The 24,974-nt window shown below is 45.5% G+C and overlaps 1 protein-coding gene across 2 annotated transcripts; it reads right to left on the bottom strand.

Annotated features, from left to right (window-relative positions):
* Positions 1 to 41: 41 nt before the first annotated feature.
* Positions 42 to 24,440, bottom strand: LOC309376953 (cytosolic acyl coenzyme A thioester hydrolase-like). 2 transcript variants are annotated; one of them, XM_081923910.1, is made up of 5 exons: positions 10,525 to 10,627; positions 8,428 to 8,545; positions 6,749 to 6,905; positions 925 to 1,016; positions 42 to 376 (listed from the first exon to the last, which is right to left on the bottom strand). In XM_081923910.1, the coding sequence occupies exons 1-5, from the start codon at positions 10,542 to 10,544 to the stop codon at positions 239 to 241; spliced, it is 525 nt and encodes a 174-aa protein (XP_081780036.1). In that variant the 5' UTR covers positions 10,545 to 10,627; the 3' UTR covers positions 42 to 238. The 2 variants fall into 2 exon arrangements, with proteins under 2 accessions (XP_081780036.1, XP_081780035.1); XM_081923909.1 differs by lacking the exon at positions 10,525 to 10,627 and adding an exon at positions 24,176 to 24,440 and having other exon boundaries at positions 47 to 376.
* Between the last annotated feature and the right edge of the window lie 534 nt (positions 24,441 to 24,974).

Raw genomic sequence — 24,974 nt, 5'->3', positions numbered from 1 at the left:
AGCAGGTGTGACATGTAATTGATAAGGATACATCAATTAATGGTGCATCATGGGCATGATTCATAGAAAGATATAAAATTTTAGAAATCAGTAGTTCAGGGAGGGGTTGCAGTTGTTCACTCACAAAAAAACCTGCCCCAAAGTTAGTACTTCTGGCTTTGGCAGCAAACTAATCAACAGTTCCATGTAAAGATGCAAAGGATTCTGCTAAGCCTCACCATGTCCTTTGGAGCTGGCGTTAACTCAGACTGCCCGTCTTACCTGGATTGATCACTGGCATGATGACATCCCCGTTCCTCTCCTTCGTTTCCAAACGTTCCAGCTTCTGCTCTTCATAGCGCCTTCTCCCTTCCTCCTCCTGCGCCTTCTCTGCAAACTGAGAAGAAACGGAAGGGCCACCTGGTCATCCAAGTCGGAGGGGAAGGGACAAGGACTGCTGCCCGACTGGCCACACCACCACCATTGCTTCATGTGCCACTGGAGGCAAGAAAATGTCCCCTTGGGCCACCACAGAGAAAGGAAGTTGCTGGAGTGTTTTGCTATACAGCTGTTTAAGAGGACACACACTGCCCCTTTGAAGGCATGGCAAGAGAGGACTTCCCTCTAAGTTAATGGGAGTGGACAGTAGCAACGTGGACCAAGTGTTAAATCTAATATGTCACAATATGTTGGAGCAAAGGAGGGAGTTAGAAAAAGTTTGTTCAAAGGAAGTCTGGGGGGGGGGAGAAGAGGACATCTTTCTAGGAGAGTCTCAGCTACAGTGTGAATCAAGACAACAAAACCAGATTATACAACACAATACAGTACATGATTAAGCAAGTGGATGTAAACATGGAAATGGGCATTGCTTATTTTGTTTGCAGAATCTGGACTAACGTCTGACTCATATAGAGCTCCACCATCACCCTTGGAACATCCCCTTACCTGAATAGGAGGGACTTCCAGTACTTTGTTCACGTTGTTAAGAGAGAGGGGCACGTACCACAGAGTTGCCTTGTTGGTCACCCGCTTGGCACCTTTTAAAGGAGGGAAAAATATCTGTAAATGAACAGACCACGGAAAACTGCAAAATATGGAATAATAACTGAGTCATCAAAGCATCTGGCCTGAAGAAATGAGAAAGCAAAACAAAGCAAGTGATATCAGCTAGTGTAACTACTGGCAAGGGGACCTTTTCTGCCATGGCGCTCAAACTCTGGCAATATCTTTGTCTGATCGGTGCCATTGTTAATTAACTTGCAATGTGAGTATGATTGCATTGCATCAGCTATTGCTGTTGTGAGTTATCACTGTACATATCTGACGTACATTCATAATTGAGTTCTCCCAACAATTATTTTCTGCATTTCAGTGTTATTTGACAGCACTACCTACATTCCCAACCCCATGCCCCACTTATGCCATAACACATATGTTAGCCTCTATGGTGCTACACCTATGCCCCCACTTATGTCATAACACATATGTTAGCCTCTATGGTGCTACACCTATAAGGCTCTTTGCAGTTGGTGCACTGGCTCAGGCGGAGGCAGGGATGGCCACCAGGGATGGGTGGTTTTAGAAGCGGATTGGACAAACTAATGGAGGAGGAGGAGGCCACTAGCCATTATGGCTATGCTCTACCTCCACTAACAGAGGCAATCATGCTTCCAGAATACCAGTTACTGAAAACTGCAGGAGGGAAAGTCCTGCTCAGGTCCTGCTTGAGGGTTTCTGGTTGGGGCATCGAGTTGGCCACTGTGGGAAGAGGATGCTGGGCCAGTTGGTTTTACATTTGCAGCAATAAGGAAAAGTGTGCCGGCAGTACGCTTCCAAAAAAAGTGACCATTACCTAAGTTTGACCCTATGGAGCTATATGTTATGGCTGTTCAGTTCATGCCACACCCACCCCCACACCCACCCTGATTTCTGACTATGGGCCTAAATTTTCAGGGAGGAAAGTCTGCGCAGATTTTGATCTGGTAGAAACAAGTACATTGCTTTCAAAACTGGCCCGACTGCTTGAAAAAATATCACGCCTCTTTTCATCCGAAGATCAGAGGGACAATGCTCCCAGTACTCTGGAGGAGGCGTTTCACTGCAGCATCTCCCCCTCCCTGTTACAAAAGGAAAACAGAATTTGTGCAGAAAGTAGGGCTAATTTGCAATACTTCGGCTCTCTGCACAGCTTTTCACTGTGATGTGACAACCTTCTCTTGGGAATAAGATTTACTGCTTAAACCCAACAACAACAAAACAACCTGACAGGCTGGATTCCACAGCAGCAACCCTATGCCCCCCCCCCTCAGGCTCCCACACTCCTCCCCAAACAACACAGAATGGCTATCTGCACATTTTCCTGGTAAAACTCTGATCAAAAGAGCGCCAATTCCCAAGGCTGCTGCTTTCAGAAGCTTCTGTGGCTGCAGTCCGCCTGTACCGGAGCTGTTCCCTCCTAATTGCATCTAACAGAAATTAGCATCCAGACATTGGGAATAAGTCAAATGAGCAGCACTGGCAGCTTAGCTTGGTTGAGCTGGATGGGCTGTGCCTGCTGGGAGCCGGTAAGCCCAGAGGGGGACCGGGGCACTTCAGACACCGCCGGCTGTCGCTAAATGGCAACTTGAAATGGGGAAGCAAAGGACAAGCAAAAGAATCCTTGGCATGACCTCCCTAACCCTTCAAAATATAGGGGCAGGGAACATACCACCCTCCAGCTTTTGCAGGACTCCATAATCCCTGAGCACTGACCATGCTGGCTGATGTCCACCAATATATGGAGAGCTGCTCATTTTCCACCCCTTGGCTGAGCCCCAATTTGACAATCTTTCCTATAAAACAAGAACACTGAACAGAGGTTTTAGTAGCCTGACACAGGGTCACATAAGCACACGTTTGGAATTCAAGTGCCACTTTGACCCGCCTATCCATTTTCAAGGTGCAATGCACCGCAATGAGGCATCTCCTGCAAACATTGCAGCCCCATTCGCACTGTACATTCAAAGCACTTTGATGCCACTTGAAACAGTCATGGCTTTCCCCAAGAATGCTGGGAGCTGCTGTTTCTTAAGCTAAGCTAAGGGGAAGATGTTGGTGCAAGCAGCCTCCCAACTCTGTCCCTGCTCTGGGCAGTATCAAAGTCAGCACACTCCCAGGCCTGACGGCTCCCTTGTTCCTCTGGATAGCGTTTTTCCCCACAAACCTCACTGCAAAAAAATCTCCTTGTGCAGTGGAACCGGTGAAAGGGTTGGTTTAAATCTTAATTGCAATTTGGAGGAGATGAAAGGCAGCCAAAGCGTTTCATTCCACGAGTCCAATTTTATTAAAGGCCTCTCCCATCAAAGCTGTCCAATTGGCCACAGTCATGCAGGGCCTCTGAACTGTGATCATCTGTGGGAAGAGAAGGTTCTCCCTAGTTCTCCTCTGTCCAGCGATATACGCAGATTAATATTTAGAAGCAGCCTCAAGGATTTGGGGAGGTTATCAAAAGGAAGTCACAGGCAGGGACTCGCTTGGTGCCACTCCTTGCAGTGGCCCACAGTTAATCAGTGGTGTCTATCACCGAGTGGGATGAACTTTTGGCTCCCGGTTTGATCTGCATATTCTCTTTCAAGGCACGGTAACCATGGAAACACATTTTCATCTTCCCACACGTCGGCCAAAAGCATGGGGATAGACATCTAGTTTCTCTGCACCTGCTTTGTTTTTACAAAACCCAGCGTTTGCACTGACAAAGTCTCAACATCCCAGTTGGTCAAAACCATATTCTCTTGGCAGGAAGATATTCCAAGGGAAGCTTGAGGCAGGGCCAAATATTGGGAGGAGGGGATGAGAGGAGATGGGAAGAAGGTTGCCAAGAGAGCTATCTTTTGTAATGCCATACATGGGGAATCTCTTGCCAGACTGGGTATCTGGGGAAGGAGCTGAAATGCTGAGGGCCATTTTGGGCATTCCTGTCTCCTAAGTAGGCCCCCAACTCTTGAATCTGGCACACGTTCTGCAAACATTTGTGCTTCAATGTTGAGTCGAGTCTTACTATAAGTAGCCAAAGGTCATGCCATGATGATATAAACATAAAACACCTATGTATGAATCACGGGGGGCGGGGGGAATCCTCGGTTCAATAAAGCAGGAATAAACCCTGAGAAGGGTTTAAAATATGTATTTAGTTTAAAACCTCCCTTAACATTTAGGAACTTTTTTTCACATTTTAAAAACTTTTCTTGTTTTATTGCGCTTGTAGTGAAGGGTGGGTGAGAAATCGAATAAATAGACCAAAAGGCCAAGAAAGCCAGAAATTTGCAGATTTGCTGCAGACAAGTTTCCATCTCGTGAGCAATGAAGTATGCGTTTGACTGCACATCCGCCGGTAACGTCACTTCGGCCAGGCCTGGAGGGAAGGAAAGTTTTGGAATGCAGCAGCTGGGAAGCAGCCACTTCCAAAGAAGTTGGATTTGTGAGCCAAGGAGTGAGGCGTCAAGCAAGAGGCAGGGTGAGCATTATATCACTTCTTTTTTTTCTCCAAAGAGCTCAAGGTAGTACACATGGTTCCTCCCTCCTCATTTAATCGCCGCAACAACCCTGGAGGGAGTTTAGGCTGAGAGGCAGTGATTTGCCCAAGAGCACCTACGTACCAAGTTTCATGGCTAAGTGAGGGAATTTGAACCCTGGTCTCCCAGGTCCTAGCCCAACATTATTATTCACTTTGCAGGGGTGGCCCGAGAAATTTTGGCAAGATGACAGAAAGGTCTGCTCCAAATACAAATTAGTAGGATACAACCACAGTATATTGTAATATAGTCTATACCAGTGTTTCCCAACCAGGGGCCCCAGGATATTCCAAGGGGGCCACAGGAGAAAATTGCATAATTGAAGGACCACAACACAAGGCTAGGGGACCACAGAGGGAAGTGAGAAGTGAAAGGAGGAAAGCTTTTGTTTTAAAAAAAATCCTGATTGATTGGCTATCTGCTTGGCCAATCACTAGTGGGTAAGTGGGCAGCCTACCAGGCCCTCGGCTCTGCAAGGTGGGGTGAAATCCACCCCAGCGCCTAGCCAAGCGGGGTTGTCTGGTGCTGCTGACTTGCATCTAGTAAATAAGTGTCAACTCAGAAGAAAGCCACACTGAGCTCAGTAGGCTTTACTGCCAGGTAAAGTATGGGGAGCTAGAATGTTTTATCTAGGCAGCCAGGGCTCCTATGGATGAAAAGATAGTTTTGCAGCAGGTCAGGGAGGACCACTTGCTTTTTAAAATTCTCCCATATATACAGAACTCCCTGTGCACCTTTTGGACTGTATCTGTAGGTTTTCCCCATCTGTGTCAAATAACTGTGGTCAGATAAGTGTTGTTTAATTTGTATAATACATGGAAGATGGATCTTCCTCAGGAGGTTCTGGACTCTCCTTCCTTGAAGGTTTCTAAGCAGAGGTTGGATGGCCATCTATCATAGATGCTTTAGCTAAGTTTCCTACACTGCAGAGGGTTGCACTAGAAAGATGGTGAGCTCCCGTTGCTCTGTCCCAGCTCCTGCCAACCTAGCAGTTCGAAAGCACACCAGTGCAAGTAGATAAATAGGTACTGCTGCAGCAGGAAGGTAAACGGTGTTTCCGTGCATTCTGGTTTCCATCACAGTGTTCCATTGCGCCAGAAGTGGTTTAGTCAACTGGCCACATCACCTGGAAAGCTGAGATGAGCACCACACCCCCATAGTTGCTTTGGACTGGACTTAACTGTCCAGGAGTCCTTTACCTTTAACTAGAAAGATGACCCCTAGGGTCCCTTCCAACTCCATGATTTTTCCAGCTCTATGTTTTTCTGCTTCAACATTTCATTCCTATCATTTTATGTAATTGTATTTTGTATAAATTATATAAATTATAAATAAAACATGTTCTAATTACAAACAAAACATTAAAATAGCTACCTTTCTACCAGTAGGATGGGAGCGGGGCATGGGCATGGCCAGGATTTTTGTTAGGGGGCAGGCTTTTGATAGGGGAGGGAAACCTCAGATTTGTATTGATTTTTACTTATGGGGGGTAGCTGCCCCCCTGCCCTCCCTTGGCTAAGCCCATGGGGGTGCCACAGGAAGGAGGCCACGGTCAGGAAAAGGTTGGGAAACACTAGTCTGTACAAACAAATGGAAGTTCTTTATCTTGTATACAACTTAATGTATCAAAGTCAGTGCATTCTGTCTCTTGTATCCTGGTGGGTTGCTTTATTCTGTGTTGTTATTCAATCATCATAATTGCTTTGCAAATCATAATAAAAAGCTTCAGCCCTGGATAAATCAAAATATTGTGAATCCATCGAGACCAACCTCCTACTGCTGCAAAACAAAATGCATCCATCAATTCCTAAAATAACATGGGCGTCATTTGTCTTCCTTACTTCTCGGGTAATTAGTTATTTTAGCCACCGCAACGAATCCCCGTACTTTATCATGCTACTTTTTAACGGATGGGATAGGAGGTTATCTCCACTTTTTCACATCGAAAATTCCTGTTGCGACTAACAGGTAAGAAATTAATTCTTTATGTTCAAATCCAGTTTTGAGGGTGAAGTATAACTGCTGGCTGTGCATGGTTAAACAGGCACTTTGAGAGAAATTTCTTTCATTAAAAAGAATGATAGACACAGCAATTGCCCTTTCCCCCAAGAAAAATCTTGGGAAATGAAAGATTTAAGAAAGTGAAGAAGTTAAGCGCCATCACGTGGTTTAACCCTTGTTCAGCAGGTGACCACAAAAGGTGCTGGGGTTCTGCTTACCTGTGAGAATGTTTTCCGACTCCACATGCACCTGGACTTCTACAGAGTGCTTGGACGTGTAGGTGATCTCAGCACTGACGTGAGCCACTTCTCCAATGCACATGGGGGAAAGGAAATCTGTGCGCTCCACGCGGGCCAGGGCAGCCACACATCGCTCCTGAGAGGGGCAGGCAAAGCCACTGTTAGTGAGTGAGCAAAACATCACAGGCAGGTGGGGTAAAAGGAAAACAGTACACACCACAGGGAGCAAAGGAAGAAAAGAGCCCAAAACGGAAGATGGGTGGGAAAAACATGAGGCTGCTCTACAGACCCGTTACCCAGTTCTACCCACTTTGCGAGGGGCGAGGGAGTCAGAGGTCTGGGTCCATTATCATCACAGAATGCTTTCAACGGTGTACTTATGCAATAAGCTCTTTGGTAGACTGGCATCCCATCTCCAACTTTGGTGGAGTCCCCCACTCTTTATTCCCCTCTAATTATCTATCACTGCCACCTACTGGCCAGTCATAGATTACATTTGGGGTTTGTTTTTCAAAAAGGAAGAAATTGATAAAATAGGGTGACTATCCACGAATTCTGGTCATCCACGAAGTTTTAAAGGACAGATTTGGAAACAGAGGAGAGGCACCCACCACCCTAGTCATGGTGGCAGAAGGTCAGTGTCCATTTCAGAACCTGGATTTGTTGTTTCTGCCCTTGCATAAATAAATACCAGACCTTTTTATTATGGATTAGGGCTCAGGTTTGGTCAGTTGGTGGGTGGGGGAGGCAGATGTCTTCCCCCCTCAGCTTTATTTTACAACCACACCCCTCCCCCACTAAAGGTGAAGAAGGAGGAGGGGCATAATGGGCGCGGACACTGCTTTTGTTGACCCTGCCCCCCCCCCCGCACTTTCACTGGGCTCTGGCAGAAGGTGAGTAAGCAGCACCAGCACGCATGCGCAGCCAGCGTGGATACAAAAGTTGAGGGGAGAGAGAGCATCTACGGTGAAAGGTGAAGCTCACATTTCCTCTGGGACGTTCCAAGCCTGCTGCCTCGTTCCTGCGTCCCTCCTGTTTGAACAAGGCCAAAATGTTTGGCAGCCCTGCCCCAGGCTTGCTTAGCTTGGAAATAAATTCGTGCAGGTGACATGGGACCTAATCCTGCGTAGGAGCGCAGGGTCCAGAGTTTTTCTTATGCCTGCTTTCTTTCGCCTGATGCATGGCAATGGTTGCACAGCACTTCCCCCACCCGCAGTACTCACAATCATCATTCAAGGTGCCGCAGGGCACCATGGCACATCTGTTGAAAACCACTGGGTTAGGTAGTGGACAAATGTCTCTTGTGATCTTTTCTATTCCATTTCTTTTTCGCTGAAGTTGGAATTTGTATTCCCATGTCATGTATCTTTAAATTTACTTATCTTTTTTACTACTCCCTTGTTATTAAGCTGGAAACTGTTATACAACAGTTTGAAAAATAAAACAAAAGAAGACAGGAACATTATAAACCTTAACACGCAGAGCAGGCACTTGAATCTACAACGGAGCCGCAGGGAAGCAACAAGGCTTTGCTCCTGCAGCTTTGACCCACCCCACAATTGCCTGCTACTAACACTGAAGGCATCGCTGGGAAGAGGCTCCTCCATATATCATGGCTGCAAACAGCTTCTCTGTTTGAACATGTGCAGAGTACTTACCCCAGACTGAGAGTTGCAGTGCCGAGTGCTGATGATGGCACCTGCCTCCTCAATCATTTTTAATATGGTCCCTCCATGGACGTTCCCAGCAATGTTGGCATCATCAGGGCGCATAATCCTACAGAGAGAAAAGAGGATAAAGAGGCAGATAAAGAGGCAGTCAGCTCTAGCTCAGGCTGAAGAGACAGAACATGTGTCAACAACATGGCCCCTTACAGATGATGTTGGACTGCAGTGTTCAAAAATTAGCCAGTGGCCAGGTGCATTTAGCACCTGGCTCTCAGCCACTTGCGACCAAGTGAAGAAGCTTGGGCACCAGAATGGCGCCTGACATCTCCACCATCTGGTGTGCATGCCTGGGTATCAATGGATCTTCACTGTTTTCACACACTAATACCACATCCTATACAATACTATCAATTATATTTTTCTGCACAATCAGAATGAATTTCAGGAACCAAAATGTTTTGTCTGTGCAGCAGGAGCAGTGAAAAACACTATAATTAATTGTTGCAGCTTGTCTTCACTTACCCCATCCCACTGCCCTGCTCACAGTTGTGAAGAATATAATGTTATTAATGATCTGCGTCACCATTAAGAGGTAGGAATAGGCTGTTATTCCAATGGAGGACAAAACAGAGCCAACCTCCATAGGTAACCCAAGTGCGTAGACAGGTTCACAGGTGCAAAGACCAGCAGAGGGACCTACTACATGGATCAGCAAGCTGCATGAGGCATTGCCAATACTTATTACTCCAGTTTTGAACACAATCTTCCTCTCATTTCTAACCTGGACCACCCTCAAGAGTGACACCCTATAATCCTATAATATCTAATTGTGGATTAACTTCCTGCCAGATTTAGGAGTGGGGGGAAGGATTAGGTCAGGGAAGAACTGGACCAAGCAGCTGCTGCTCCCCAATTTGGGTCACCGGTTGAACCATGGAAAGAGAGAAGGCATAGGTATGTTTCCCCAGAGGTGTTTTGGTAGTCCTTGAATTACTGAAATTCTCAAAGAGTAACAGGAAGAAGTAATAGAAAACTGAATGGTTGAAGCTGCATCTTGAAACATGAGATAAGGACAGGTTCTGAGCCAGGAACAAAAGACACAGCAGCGGCTGCAGAATCCATCTCTTACAGGCCAGTCTATCATGATGGCCCTTGGGTCTCTCCTCGGGTCAGAACCTCTCTCATGTCTGATGTTGGGCTGAATTTTGGAGCAAGGCATTTTGGGGCAGGACACTTTTAGCAACAACTGTCTGCTTTCAAGGATAGCAGTCTAATATTTTCAATGGCCAAGGTTGGGAGCAGCTGCAAACTGTAAAATGTAATCTCATGATTGAAATGTAAACCATTTTTGCCACAAAACCTTGATGTGAAGTCAGTTACCAAGCCATAGTTTGGAAGCAAATTAATTGCTCATGCTAAACATAATTCATCTGATTCAGACATCATGGTAAAGAACGGTCAGGCCAAACTGGAAATGTATAAGCAAATCAGCCACGCGGTCTGGAAGATCACTGAAGTGATGTTCAAAATAAGCCAAGATGAAGCACACCATTTTCTTCCCAAGAAGAAGTCTCTGAACCAGGAAAAAATCCAGGCAACAGGTTGCCAAGGAGCTTGAAAAGGTGTCAACAACTCCTAGGAATATGAAATATTTTCCCACCTCTGTTGTCCGGCCAGTCACCTTCTATTCTGTAGCTCTTCCTCCTCCCTCAGCCCCAACCATGGGAGAGGAAAACCCTTGCAAAAGTCTTTGCTCCCAAAGCCATTCTCCCTCCCCATTCCACCTGCTGTAATTGCAGCCTAATTGTATTTAGAGCCCCCAATTCACCCTTCCCAACTACCTGTCTTCTTGTATATACAGGCTTTAAGTCAAATCCTTTTCAATCATGGCATAATCCTTGATTCATATCCCTCCTTTTGAAGTCCCAGCCACTCTTGCAAGCCAACTAACTGCTCTTCTTTCTCCTATATCTACTGTCTGGCACTGTGCCTGACTGGGACCTAGAGAAGCAACTGATCACAAAGGAGGGTCAATCCACAGATTTCAACCACACAGCACCTACAAAAAAAGTATGAAGGTTGTCATACCAGATAAGTCGACCTTGCATCCCAAGGAGGAGACAGAGAGAGTCCTCATCTCTGTTAGAAAGCACTCTGAACTGGTATTTTCATGGCATTATCTGCACTAGGCTTGGCACACACACACACACCCGCCTCTCCCTCAGAGGATTTCCTGCCTTGGTCCCCAACATAGTTGCAGAATGAGTCACCCTAGACACCCTGTGGTCTCATACAAAAGGGAAAGGAAGAAACCCAGCTACATGACTGACAGTGTTCACGTACAGCAGCCTTAACTCAACTTGGTATTCCCCTCCAGATGTTTTGGAGTACAACTCCCATCAGCCCCACCAGAAAAGTGTTTGTAGCCTAAAACATCTGGAGGGGACAAACTTGGGAAAGGCTGCTGTAGAGGTGGTTTTTCTAAAACACTGCAGCAGTGCTGAGAGATGAACCCATGGAAAAATGCTGCAGGAAGATAAGCAGACCTTTGCCTTCATCAAGCTAGCAGAAGTTCTACTTTGGTCCTCTGCAGGGACAAATTGTTCACATACTTTTTAGCAAGAGGACAAAGAGAAATTCCCACCCACAAGTAAGTAAAAGCTTGAACTCCCCTCACCTTAAATTCTTAAGGATCTACATTCTTCAGGTTGCTTGGCGAGGAAGGGGAGGCTAAAAATATTCTTAAAAATAAAAACCATTGCTGCACCAGCTCTACAATTCTGAGATTCTATGATTAGGAACAGGTACAGCAGAAAGAAGAAAAGGAGGAGATGTTTGTGGGGGGCTGATTGCTCTCCCACTGGGAAGCCTGAGAAATGAAGGACAGAGAGTTTTCCTCCCGTCATGATCCAAACTGGCACGCCATCAGCCATCAATTGAAAAAGGAGTGAGAGCAAGGGAGGAGGCCTGAAAGACGGCCATCAAGAAGTGGTGCAGTTCTTCCCTTCTGATTGGAGAACTTGCTCTCCAGGGCAAAGGTGCCCATGCCATAAAAATGCCTCTTGCAATTGGGAAACTGGCTTGAACAGGTTAAGGGTTCAACAGACTGGACAATTCATAAAGCAACACACCTTTTGAGCTCCTCCTTATGCAGGCCATCCAGAGGGGAATGGCATCACACTCTACTTTTACTATTACAATTTTCACCCTACGTCAAGTTGGTATGGGAGCCAGATCTTAAGGAACAATTTGAGGTATCTCAATGGATGAAGATCTGGACTATCCACCCTTTTAGACTGTCTCTGCCAGCATTGGGGGTGGGGAGTCTTCCATCAGTAGTATTTTACCCTAGAATGTTTGGCTCACATGTATGTATTTTTCCTATTTTTGATAAAGGTAATGCAGATCCTTGATAAAGGTATGCAGATGATACCCAGCTCTACCTCTCTTTCAAATCAGAACCAGTGAAGGCGGTGAAGGTCCTGTGTGAGTGCCTGGAGGCAGTTGGAGGATGGCTGGCAGCTAATGGATTGAGGTTGAATCCTGACAAGACAGAAGTACTGTTTTTGGGGGACAGGGGGCGGGCAGGTGTGGAGGATTCCCTGGTCCTGAATGGGTTAACTGTGCCCCTGAAGGACCAGGTGCGCAGCCTGGGAGTCATTTTGGACTCACAGCTGTCCATGGAGGCGCAGGTCAATTCTGTCTCCAGGGCAGCTGTCTACCAACTTCACCTGGTACGCAGACTGAGACCCTACCTGCCCGCGGGCTGTCTCGCCAGAGTGGTGCATGCTCTGGTTATCTCCCGCTTGGACTACTGCAATGCGCTCTACGTGGGGCTACCTTTGAAGGTGACTCGGAAACTACAACTAATCCAGAATGCGGCAGCTAGGCTGGTGACTGGGGGCGGCCGCCGAGACCACATAACACCGGTCTTGAAAGACCTACATTGGCTCCCAGTACGTTTCCGAGCACAATTCAAAGTGCTGGTGTTGACCTTTAAAGCCCTAAACGGCCTCGGCCCAGTATACCTGAAGGAGCGTCTTCCACCCCCATTGTTCTGCCCGGACGCTGAGGTCCAGCGCCGAGGGCCTTCTGGCGGTTCCCTCATTGCGAGAAGCAAAGCTACAGGGTACCAGGCAGAGGGCCTTCTCGGTAGTGGCGCCTGCCCTGTGGAACGCCCTCCCATCAGATGTCAAAGAGATAAATAACGACCTGACATTCAGAAGACATCTTAAGGCAGCCCTATTCAGGGAAGTTTTTAATCTGTGATATTTTAGTGTATTTTTGGTTTCTATGGAAGCCTCCCAGAGTGGCTGGGGAAACCCAGCCAGATGGGCGGGGTACAAATAATAAATTATTATTATTATCCTATATGTAAACAGTAAACTGTATATCTTCTGATAGCAGCTTGATTGGTCATCACTCAGGGCCAGGAAGACGCTTCATGCTGCACCCTAAATAGCTGGTTCAAGAAAGTTATGTTCATAGCTATTTCAGAGATATTGAGATGTAATCTTCCTGTGGCTAGGAAGACACTGATTCTTCTGTTTGCACCTCTGCTTGTAGGTTATTTTTAATCAATATTTGTTTATTTTATTAAATTTATATATGACAATGCAGTCAGACAGGCAAATCCCTTCAGAATACAATTTTATTTGACCAGATCTATAAACAGGCCATTCATTTTTTCTCATCATTGTACAGTATAAGTTGTGTTTTATACCCCATTTATAATTTTATTTGTGTCCATTTCATTCACTCCTGATTTTTTTCTTTTGACTTTATTATCAAGAGCTCCTTGCACTGAACTTACATTATTTTGTTATTATTGATTGTTTCTCTCTCTGTGTGTAACGTTCTTCAATATTTTTTAATTAAAAAATGTATCCTGCCAAACCGTATCCAACTAAGCTTTACATGGAGTAGGTCCACAGAAATCAATAGATCTAAGTTAGTCATGTCCATTAATTTCAATAGGTCTACTTTTTCAAAAGTTGTAAAACAATGAAGTCGACTTAGCTTAAGTACTGGTTAAATTTTGTCTTTCCTGTTCTAATAATTGCAATGATTCAAATATAGCTGTGTTATTATTCAAAAACATTTGAACAATCAACTGACGGAATCTTTTTTTGGACATCCTTCTCACAAATAATCCTGGGAACTATAGTTTACCCATCACAGAGCCGCGGTTCCCAAAACCCTTTTAAAAAACTACAGTTCCCTTTTCTTTGTGGCAGCTTGAGGCTAGTGTACTCCCCCAGTCGCAGACTTTGAGGGAAGGGGAATCTCCACCTATGACTTGCATATGGGACTCCCCCGTGGTGGGGTGGGCTCTTCCATTTTACCTATGTAAATCTAACACTACAAGATCTATAACCCACCAACCCACAAAGCTGTGGGCAGGCAGTGCCATTCACTTCCTTGGTCTCCCAGGCTAGATACCCAATTCCAAAAAAGATGTGAATATTTCCCTAAAGGCCACCTGATGAATGTGCATCTAAGATGCAAGTTCTAACTGGCTAGCCCAAGGCCAACCCACTACCCAAGACAGCACCCAGCCTTAGTCCCATACCAGGGCAGCTTAAATTGCAGGATACTCACACCTGATCACTTACCTCCCGAGATTCGCATTCAGCTGAAAGAGCTTTGCTCCCACCTCCCGCCACATCTTCAGCATGGCTGCTTTAAAGCTTGTGACCGCTCAGGTACAGAAAGTGGTACCCAGGTGATGTCTCTGCTCCCTTCGAACACACAACTATATTGCTCTTTATATAGCTGTCTGGAAATTTGGAAATTTCCTACACAAACATCGTCAGTGCCACAAGCCACGAATTTAGAGAACAAACTGATCTTGCGCTATTGACAGAAGAACATACACACACAAAAAGAATTCCTCTGAATCCAGACAACAACAGACTCTAAAAACAACCATCAAAGAGGCTTGACCTCCCCCTAGGAAACAGGAGATGGTTGACAATTCATATGGCTGGTCTCCCTGGTTCAGGGAACTGCTTTAACATCTAACCAGAAGCTCTGGAGAAATAAATCTTCAACAGCAAACTGTTTAGCAAGTGGAAGAATCATGTACCTCCCTTTATTTGGAAGTCAACTACCAATTAAAATACTATTATCAGATGACTTAGCCTATTGCTTCAGTTGCTAAAGCAGGTTTTCAGGTAACTTACAATACAATGACAAAAATGTGAGACAGAATCTCCTCGCCTCAAAAAGGATGCTGCAGAGCTGGGAAAGGTTTGAAAAAGGGCAATCAGAATGATCACAAGGATGGATCAAAGCTCACAGTACTTGCGGCTTTCCAGTTTGGATAAAAACCAAGAAAGAGGAGAACATGGTGGAAGTGCATAAAATTGCACAACTTGTGGGAAAAGGGAATAAAGAAATGTTTGTCTCCCTCTTTCACAATACTAGAACTCAGGGCCATCCAACAAAGCTGACTGTTGGAAGATTCAGAATAGACAAAAGAAAGTGCATCTTCACACAGCACACAATGGAATTCACTTCATGGAGGATAAGGCTATCAATGGCTACTAGCCACTATGGCTAAGTTCCAGTGTCAGAAATCAGCCATGTGCCTGCCGTGTGTGTTTTTTCCGACTAACACGGGTCAATTGTGAGAACATGGAGATCTCTGGATGCCAGGTTGGTGACTGGGAAAAGCAAAATGTCACTTACAGAAACCTTTGAAATATTTTCCTGGAAGCTTGAATTAGTTTTATTCTGGATTGTTTTATTTGATGTTTTAATGTGCTAGAAAGCAGTATAGAAATTATCATCATCATCATTATTATTCTATTATTATTATTATTATTATTTCCCCAGTAGTGATGTATGGAAGTGAGAGCTGGGCCATAAAGAAGGCTGATTGCTGAAGAATTGATGCTTTGAATTATGGTTCTGGAGGAGATTCTTGAGAGTCCCATGGAATGCAAGAAGATCAAACCTATCCATTCTGAAGGAAATCAGCCCTGAGTGCTCACTGGAAGGACAGATCCTGAAGCTGAGGCTCCAATACTTTGGCCACCTCATGAGAAGACAAGATTCCCTGGAAAAGACCCCGATGTTGGGAAAGATGGAGGGTGCAAGGAGAAGGGGACGACAGAGGACGAGATGGCTGAACAGTGTTCTCGAAGCTACCAGCATGAGTTTGACCAAACTGAGGGAGGCAGTGGAAGACAGGAGTGCCTGGCATGCTCTGGTCCATGGGGTAACAAAGAGTCAGACACGACTAAATAACTAAACAACAACAACAACAACAACAACTGGGGAGAATGGTGCCTAGACATTCCATTGTGGTGACTGTAACCTAGATTTAATGTGCCATTTGGTGATTAGATTATATATCTGAGTTTCTAACACTGCTATGTTCTCTCTCCACTGTCAGAAGCAATATGCCTCTGAACACTAGCCGCTGGGAATCTCATGTGGGAAGAGAGCTTCTCAATGGGGCATCTGTTTGGACTCTGTGAGAACAGGATGCTGGGCTAGATGGGTCTTTCGCCTGATTCTCCTACAGGGCTCTTGCATTCTAAAATGGTGACGTAAAGTTCAACTCCTTCTGTAAGCCAAAGAAGACATACTAAAACATAGGCTGAAGAGAAAAGCGGAATGCTGCTAGATAGCAGGTAATGAGCACAGTGCCTATCCCTATAAGGAGCTTTACGAAATGTGGGACAATGGAGAAAGGGGTCAAAAAATATGAAAGAAGGTGGAATTAAGGGAACATGTAGGCTGGCCAGTGATAAGTTACAGTAGGGGAGATGGAGTGAAAAATGTAGAAATAGGGAGAACTGCTGAGCCATGAACAAACAAAATCAGAGGAATGAAGTATCTATCTAATGAAGGATGCTTAGTACCATTAATTAGGTGTTATTGGGTTCATTATGTGGCTTCAAATACCAACATGCATGAGTCATCACCTAGGACACAGGTTTCACCTCATTGTTGGGTTCACCATCAGCATTAGGTCATGAAATGCAGGAGGGAGGTGTCTGAGAAGGAGATATTCAAGTTAAGCAAGCTCATGGAACTGTTAAATGAAAGTCCAGGGAGGGAAAGCCACAAAAGAAGCACTGTAAACATTCTCTCTCAGGCCACAATCCTAGGCACACTGACAAAAGAGCAAGTGGCACTGAACTAAATGGACAGCTTAATTTCCAGATTGATGTGTGCAGGATCGGACTACCAGGAGCCACCTTGGCCTGCAATATAGAAATCTTCCCATTTCCCCCCATCCCAATAAGGGAGCCTCCCCCAAAGCCACTCTGTCCGGGAGGTTCCAGAGAAGGAAGGGTTTTGCCAATACACCCCATCCCCAAACCTGAAAGGATCCAGAATCTGAGATGAGGAAGAAATCCTGCTTTTAAAATGCTATTTTAAAGAGTTTCAAGCCACCATTGGGAAATGGGAGGGGGGGAGCAAGGAGAAGTGGAAGAGAAGAATCCATGAAACTACATAAACAGCTGTCAATATAATACAAGCATTGTGCTTTCCAAAACCCTGACACCCAACCATATAGAAATCTGCTCCTAGCATTCAGCAAGACAGTAAAGATGCAAAAGCAGAGGAAGACTGAGAGCTCATTCACTTGAATGAGTTCCACCACAACCAGTAATTTTTCTGTTTGAAAAGGCCATATCCAAAATAAAAATGTGAAACAAACAAGAAAACAGCATAGTTTGACAATTAATTAATCCTCACTTGCCTAGAAGTAGAAACATTTTATGGAAAAGTGGCTCAGAAAACCAATCCAAGGACCCTGTGGCAAACAAATAAATGGGAAGCAGTTGTAGCAGTTTAGTGGCAGAGCATCTGCTTTACACGAAACCCTAGAGAGCCACTGCCAGTCAATGAAGGTAACATTGAACTAAGCAGGCCAAAGGTTTGACGATTACTTCTTGCATGCAATTAACTTGCAAAATTGCAGACTTGTGCAGCTGAAATTCCACAATTTAACTGCACACAAGGTAGAGAACTTAAAACCTCCTGCGTTGTTGTTGTTTAGTTGTTTAGTCGTGTCCGACTCTTCGTGACCCCATGGACCAGAGCACGCCAGGCACTTCTGTCTTCCACTGCCTCCCACAGTTTGGTCAAACTCATGCTGGTAGCTTAAACCTCCTGTAGAGCAGGGCTTTCCTGGTACGGAAAGAGCTGATAAGCTCTCAGACTCGCTTACAGAGCTCACAAAATCTTGCAGGAACTTGAACAGTCCCGTGAGATCTCGTGAGAGCATCCCAGAGCCTGGTAAGCAAGTCAGTCTTGCTTGGAAGGTAAGGATGACTGTGCAGGGGCTGTGCAGGGGCATTTCTTGTATATACGTACCATTGCCAAAACATAACCCCCACGCAAGACATGGCCATGCTGCATAAGGCAGCTTCCTTTAAAAAAACAGCAGCCTGCCTCCAGCTCTTGAACATTTCCCAAAAATGTCCTGTAGAGGGCAGAGCCTGCTCACCTTCTGCCAGACAACACTACAATAGGCACTTGGTCCAGGGTGACCTTCTCTGCAGACTCCAGAACAAATTACAACAGCTTGCAGGATTAGAAGAGGCAACCTGTTTGCTTGTTTTCGTTTTGGCTACTTATTCCACACCTGAACCTTTATAAAGGCAGTTTCCCCACATACATCTTCGGAGTAACCAACTTGGTCAGACCCTACATTACAAAAAAGAAATCCAAGCCAACAATTTTTTGTCCTACTGAAGGATGCCAAGTAACACTACAGTATTTCTGCACTCACCCAATCTCTGTTTTTGAACAGTCAAAAAAAGAATTTGATCAACTCACCAGTAGTTTCCATGGCTCTCCCCCTCCTAATTTAATTCCCACAGCAACCCTATGAGGTAGGTTAGGCTGAGAGGCAGTGACGGGCCAAGATCACCCAGCGAGCTTCATGGGCAAGTGGGGATTTCAACACTGGTCTCCCAGGTCCTAGTCCAACATACTAACCACTGCACCACACTGGCTCTTTATCAGAATAAATATATTGTCCCCGCCCTAGGCATTTAATCTGTGTCAGCTTTAAGATGTTTTCATTCTGCGTCCTGTGTTAAGCTGAATCTAAACTTCTATTGTTAGCAAACATTAAATTGCATTACTGTACGTATTGTTGGAGGAGACTCTTGAGAGTCTCATGGACTGCAAGAAGATCAAACCTATCCATTCTGAAGGAAATCAGCCCTGAGACTCACTGGAAGGACAGATCCTGAATCTGAGGCTCCAATACTTTGGCCACCTCATGAGAAGAGAAGACTCCCTGGAAAAGACCTGATGTTGGGAAAGATTGAGAGCACAAGAAGAAGGGGACTACAGAAGACGAGGTGGTTGGACATTGTTCTCGATGCTGCCAACATGAGTCTGACCAAACTGCAGGAGGCAGTGGTAGACAGGAGTGCCTGGCGTGCTTTGGTACATGGGGTCACGAAGAGTCGGACACGACTAAACGACTAAACAACAATTGTTGGGAAGCGACCTGAGCAACAAGCATTTAGGCCAATCCAGTGCAGAGATAAGACAAAAAGTCAAAAGACCACAGACACCTGGATTTTTTAAAGGCACAATCATTTGCATTTTACTGATGCATAACTGAGTGTCCACACATTATATAGGAGCAAATGTGGATTTTCTATACAGTCGTCAAGGATCTGCAGCTAATCTTGGCTCTCCCTGATATGCATACCTGTTCTATATGTCTTTGTTGAATTCACACTTTCTCATTTTTTCAGAAGACATTTATAGATTAAAACTGAGGGCGCCTGCTGAATCTCTATGGGCAAAGTGTGCCACAAGACTGGACCAATGACACCAATGTTACTTGTTTTTGTCAAATGAGCCTTGCAAGAATGATCCTGCAAATGATATAAGGATTTAGGCACTCCCTGAGGTACCCTGGACCTAGGATGTTCAGGGCTTTGTCAATTAATACAAGAACCTTGAACCTGGCTCTGTAGTAGATGGGCAGGCAGGCCGGATGCTTCAACAGTGGTGTCCCGTGTTCTCAGCCAGGTGCCCCCATCAGCAATCTGGCCACCACATTCTCTACCAGTTGGAGCTTCTGAACTAGGACCAAGGGCAGCTCCACAGAGAATGCATTGCAGTACTGTATTTCAGCCTCAAGGTAACCAACACATGTACTGCAGTGGTCAGGCTATGAACTGGGCTGGAGGCTTTGACAAGGCTATGCAACTGTGTTGCCCTTGAGAAAGTCAGGAATTAAAGCCAGATTGTTCAAACCCAGCTGTCCACTCTGTTTCTGTTTATTGGAATACCACAGTGTCAAAGCAGATTTTACCATCAAACCAACAGCTGAATTTAACTGCAAATATAGTGATTTGCAAAGGGATGCCAGAGGTAGAGAGGACTGGGCTTGGTCAGTAAATGGTACGTTTAAAACAAAAAAGCCATAGTAAAAATAAAGAAATAATAAAAAAGAAGCTTCCAGAGGATATAAATTAAAACGCCAACAGCCCAAGGGAGATGTTTATGAATGCAATTCCCAATGCACTTATTTTAAACTTAGTCTGCAAATGCACAAAGCTGAGTGAAAACCCAGCAAGTCAGCACAACTGAGAAGAGCAGATATACAGAGAGCAGCAAACTTCTCTCCTAGATCTCTTAAGTGCCTTTGGTGTAAACCCCACCCCAGAGAGTAAGGAGATTAGAAAACCTCACAGGTGGCTGCAGCCTGGTTAGCGTAATTATTCTCATATGCCTACTGCTAATATGACACCAAGGGAAGGCAAAAACTGGAGCCCTTTAAGTGATTTCCCGGTGTAGGTTCCATTGATCAGAGCACAAATATTGCATTGAGAGGATACACAAAGACAATAGTTTGAATCTAGTAGGAGAAATGTAACTTTGCAGCCGCCACATCTTGCTAATGGCACAGCAGCTCAATAAAAGCTGACCATCACACTGAAAATTCAGCAGGCCTGACTTTCTCTATTTTCAGGAGAGCTTAGGATGGTAGTAGAGAGAAACTAAACTACAGTACATCACAAATCTGCACAGCATCAATTTGTAGATTAACACTCAGGAACATGTGTGTTTCTTTAACCCAACCCTGAAGAAATAGGTTAGTCCCCACCCAGAGCAAACACAATTTATGCCTCCAGGTCATAAAATACTGAGTAAAATATTTACCATCTAAGTGACAATAAGCACTGGTCAAGCAGCAATACCCAGGCTACATTCACACCATGAACTGTGATACCACTTTAATAAGTCATAGAGACCTGTATTTTTTTAAGATGTTGAGAGTTGTTCTGAGAGATATAGTTCCGTGAGTTCCCTGAGAAGAGGAAGTGATTGTGAAATCACACTGAGAACCATAGGCCTTTGAGGAGAATAGGGGCTCCTAGGAACTCTCATCATACTCAACGAAATACAGCTCCCATAACTTTGGGGGGGGCATAACTATTTAAAGTGGCATCATAGTGCTTTAAATGTATGGTGTGAATGTGGCCAGTATGAAGTGAGGCTCAGGGGGATTGGGGGGGGGAGACAAATAAAATAATAATTAAATTACCTGTTTGATTAGACTGTCTATAATAACCCTCCCCACTCACTGAAAGATTCTCCAGCAAAGGTACTGAACCACAAGCTAACACAAATAAAACGGGAAATACAGATACAGCATTAAAACCCACAACCATTAAAAGCAAATAAGAAGAGCAAAATCTTTCCCAGTAAGCTGAAAACCAACAGCAAAGGCCCTGGCAACCAAATAAGGAGAGGGAGTTGTAGAGAGGTACGTCCATAAATTCCCCCCCCTCCTTTTGGCCTCCACTATACCTGATGGTGAGCCAGTAATTGGGCAGGTGGTCCACCAAGCCTCCACTTCCCAGAGCCTCTTTAATTTAAAGATTTTTAGGGTAAAACCAACACTTTTGAATTGACCTATAAACGGTTTGAGCATCCACTGGGCAATTTTCGAGGGAGATGTGAGCCTCAATACCAGCACTAGGCAACAACCTTGCTGTTGCATTATGAACCAACTGAAGTTTCCAGATAGCCTTCAGAGGTAGTGTATTACGGTAATGTGATCTGCAGGTTATCAAGATGTGGATGACTGTGGACAAATTCCTCCCCTGCAGTTGACACACCAGGTGAAATAAACAAGAAGGGGCTGCAAGCCATACAAAGTACCTGAGCATCCACCACTGAGGGCTGGATCTAACAGCAGCTCCTAAACATCTGATCTGTTAGTGGGTGAACAATCCCAGAAATAAATTGGGCAACAGATCTTTCCCCTAGACCTCACAAACAATACCTTGGTCTTAGCTTAACTCCCGTCCAGCACATTTGGAGAATAAAAGCTGCATTACATCGAGCCAGACTCCTTGCACTGAGACATGGGCTCTCTAGAGTTTACGAAAAGCCTGCTAGATCAGGCCAGTGGTCCATCTAGTCCAGCATCCTTTCCTCACAGTGGCCAACCAGACGCATGTAGGAAACTCACAAGCAGGATCCAAGCACAAGGGTATTCTCTCCTCCTATGGTTTCCAGCAACTGGTTATGATGAGAGGCAATGACTGGCCCAAGGTTACTCAGTGAGCTTCATCATGGCTCAGTGGGGATCTGAAGCCTGGTCTCCCAGGTCCTAGTAGTCCAATACTCTAACTACTACACCACACTGTCTCTCTGTTCTTGTCCTGCCAATCCGCATCAGGCTCAGGTGTTTACATAATTTACACAATAATAACTCTTTTTGAACTGATTTATAATGTTGGCACTTTAGAATGAATTCTGAAATGTGGCATACACTAGCATCTTGGAAGTCCCACGCAAAGCGTTAGCATTCATTGCATACTAATGCTAAATGTCCATAGTGGCAAAATATTTTTCTATTTCTGGATGTTCACAAAATTAATCTGGGATTGTCAGCATTCATAGTGACAACTGACTTTACCATGCCAACAACTTATCCCCTATATCCCGCCACCAGTCTTCTGCCCCATTTACTCAATTTGATCACCATGAATCCTTTCCTCTTCCAACACTGATAGATAGCAAGAGAGAGTGGATGAATAAGGACGTACCCTCTGAACAGCCACACCTTGTAGACAAGACAACCTTTGAGCATACAAGTGTCACTTCCTTCACTACATATATTAACAGCAATCTATGTGGGTTCACTCTCAAAGCAGCAGAACTTTGACTGGCATAATGCCAGTGCCATGGAGTGCCCTTCCCAGAGAGACTTCTCAAACTTCGTTGTAGTGCTGTAATGTCGGGTGGAAATAAAAACGTAAGAATAAGTTGGACATGTGGGTTAGGCCAAACAGAGCCCATTGAGTGCAGTATTCTGGTCTCACAGTGGCCAACCAGATGCTCCAGAAGCCCACAAGCTTGAGTCTAACAGCAGCCTCCCCACAAAATCCCCAGCAGTTGGCATTCAGAGCTACACTGCCTCCAAGCCCTGATGTTTTAATCTAGCCACCATATGTAGTAGCCATTGATAGACTCACAAGAACCTAAGAAGAGCCTACTGGATCAGATCAGCAGATTATCTAGACAGCAATGTTTCTGAATACCAGTTGCTAGAAACAACAGGAGGGGAGAGTGCTTTTGTGCTTGGATCCTGCTAGTGAGTTTCCCACATGCATCTGGTTGGCCACTGTGAGAACAGGACAGTGGAATAGGTGGCCACCTCTGGCCTGATCCAACAGGCTCTTTTTATGTTCTATTCACAGAGTGACCACTCAATTGCCCCAGCAGGAAGCTCACAAACAGGATTTGACTGCACAGCAATACTCTCCCAGTTTGTGATTCCCAGCAGCTGCTATTCAGTCACATTGCTTCAGACAGTGGAGGTAAAACCCAACAATCATGGCTAGTCATCATGGATAGCCTTCTCCTCCATGAATCTGTCGAAATCCCCTTTAATGCTCTTCAAGCTGGTCGCCAACATATCTGTTCTGCAAGGCCTCACTGGCTGAAGTGATACTGAGGGTTGCAGTCAACAAAGTTCCACTTAGCATAGATCCATTGAAATTAATGACTCTAAGTCATGTCCATGAACCTCAATGAGTCTGCTCCAAATAGGATTAGCATCGGACACAACCCCGAACCTGCTCTTGGCCTTAAGCAACTCGTGGGTCGGCTGTTCCTGTTGATTTTGGTCCTGGTGACTTCTTCTCTTTCAAGCAGAGGCGATGCTCTATTTCAGCTCCTTTGGTATTTTAGGGTATTACATCATTTTAACGGGGCAAATCCAAAATAAGCCCAAGTCGGGGTGTGCCCACTGAAATTAATGGGGACAGGGCCAATTGAGGCCCATAAACATCCATGGTTCTACTCTGAGTAACGCTTAGCTGGATATGACCCAATATCACTAAGCCGTATTTGTGGTGTCAATTGGCTAAAAAGGGTGGGGGTGTGAAGTTTAGAAACAGATGTACCGAGCACCCCCTGATGAGGGAAGCGGCCTTCTGCACGTGCCCAGAGGCCCTCTCCCTCCCTCAATTTAGGCTCATAAACTTCCATGGGTCTATTCTGAGTAAGGTTTAGATGGGTACAGTCCAATATCGCATCTCACTAGAAGGAATCCGTGGTGTGTCATCTGGAAGAAATGGTGGGGATCTAATGGTGGTATTGAGCCCTCCTTTCCTCAGGCCCTCTGCACATACTCAGAGGCGCCCTCTCCCCCCACCCGCCCTTTTATTCTCTCTACACCTTCCACGGCAAAGCCCCCCCGGCCAGTGGCTCTTGGCGGCGGTACCTGCTGATCTGGATGGCGGCCGGGCCGGAGATTGGCGAGGTGGCGGCGGCTTCCCCGCTGGCGGGGCCCCTGGCGAGCTGCATGAGGAAAGCAAGGATGGCGGGAGAGACAACGGGAACCGCAGCAAGAAAAACCGGCCGGCCGACTCAATGACTGACAGGCGGACCGAGGGAAGGCAACGGAGGGGCGGTGCCTCCCGAAGTAGGACACGCCTTCCCACGCCTCCATTGGCTCTCCGCTCCGGGCACCTCTTCCCTGCCCGCCGCCCACCCGCCCCCAACTCCCTCCTCATTGGCCAGGCTCTCGCCTCATTTCAAACCGCCGAGCGACCACCTCCCTTGCCCACGTGACGGCAACAAAAGAGCGAAAGGAGGGGGAAGTGGGAGAGGTCGCGGTCTCTAGGGAAGTCGACGGTCGCTTCTTCCGGCTCCGAACGGAACACGCGAGGAGAAGCGTTGCCAAGCGACGGAGGCGCCATAGAGGCGCGCAGGGGTAGAGTGCCCCCCTAAAAGAAACTAGGCGGCTAATGCCCTGTGCATAATATAAGATGTGATATCGTTACCATTACAATTACTTTGTGTTTTTTATTATTTATTGTTAATTAAAAAGTTAATTTATCGTTAATTAAAAGTCAAAGGCATGGAAGAAAATAAATCTTTCTCCGTAGCACCTAAAGCTATGGTGCCAGATGAGCCTCCTGAGGGAGAGCATTTCAGGAGTAGGAAGCCACCACTAAAAAGTCCCTGTTCGAATGTTGCCACCCCTTGGACCTCCAAAGGAAGACTTCAGATGACAATTG

This window comes from Podarcis melisellensis (genome assembly GCF_964234715.1).
Source record: "Podarcis melisellensis genome assembly, chromosome: 8".
In the NCBI taxonomy this organism is placed as follows: domain Eukaryota; kingdom Metazoa; phylum Chordata; class Lepidosauria; order Squamata; family Lacertidae; genus Podarcis; species Podarcis melisellensis.
The sequence above is the reverse complement of the archived record's forward strand: the minus strand, read 5'-3'. Positions and strand labels throughout refer to the sequence as shown.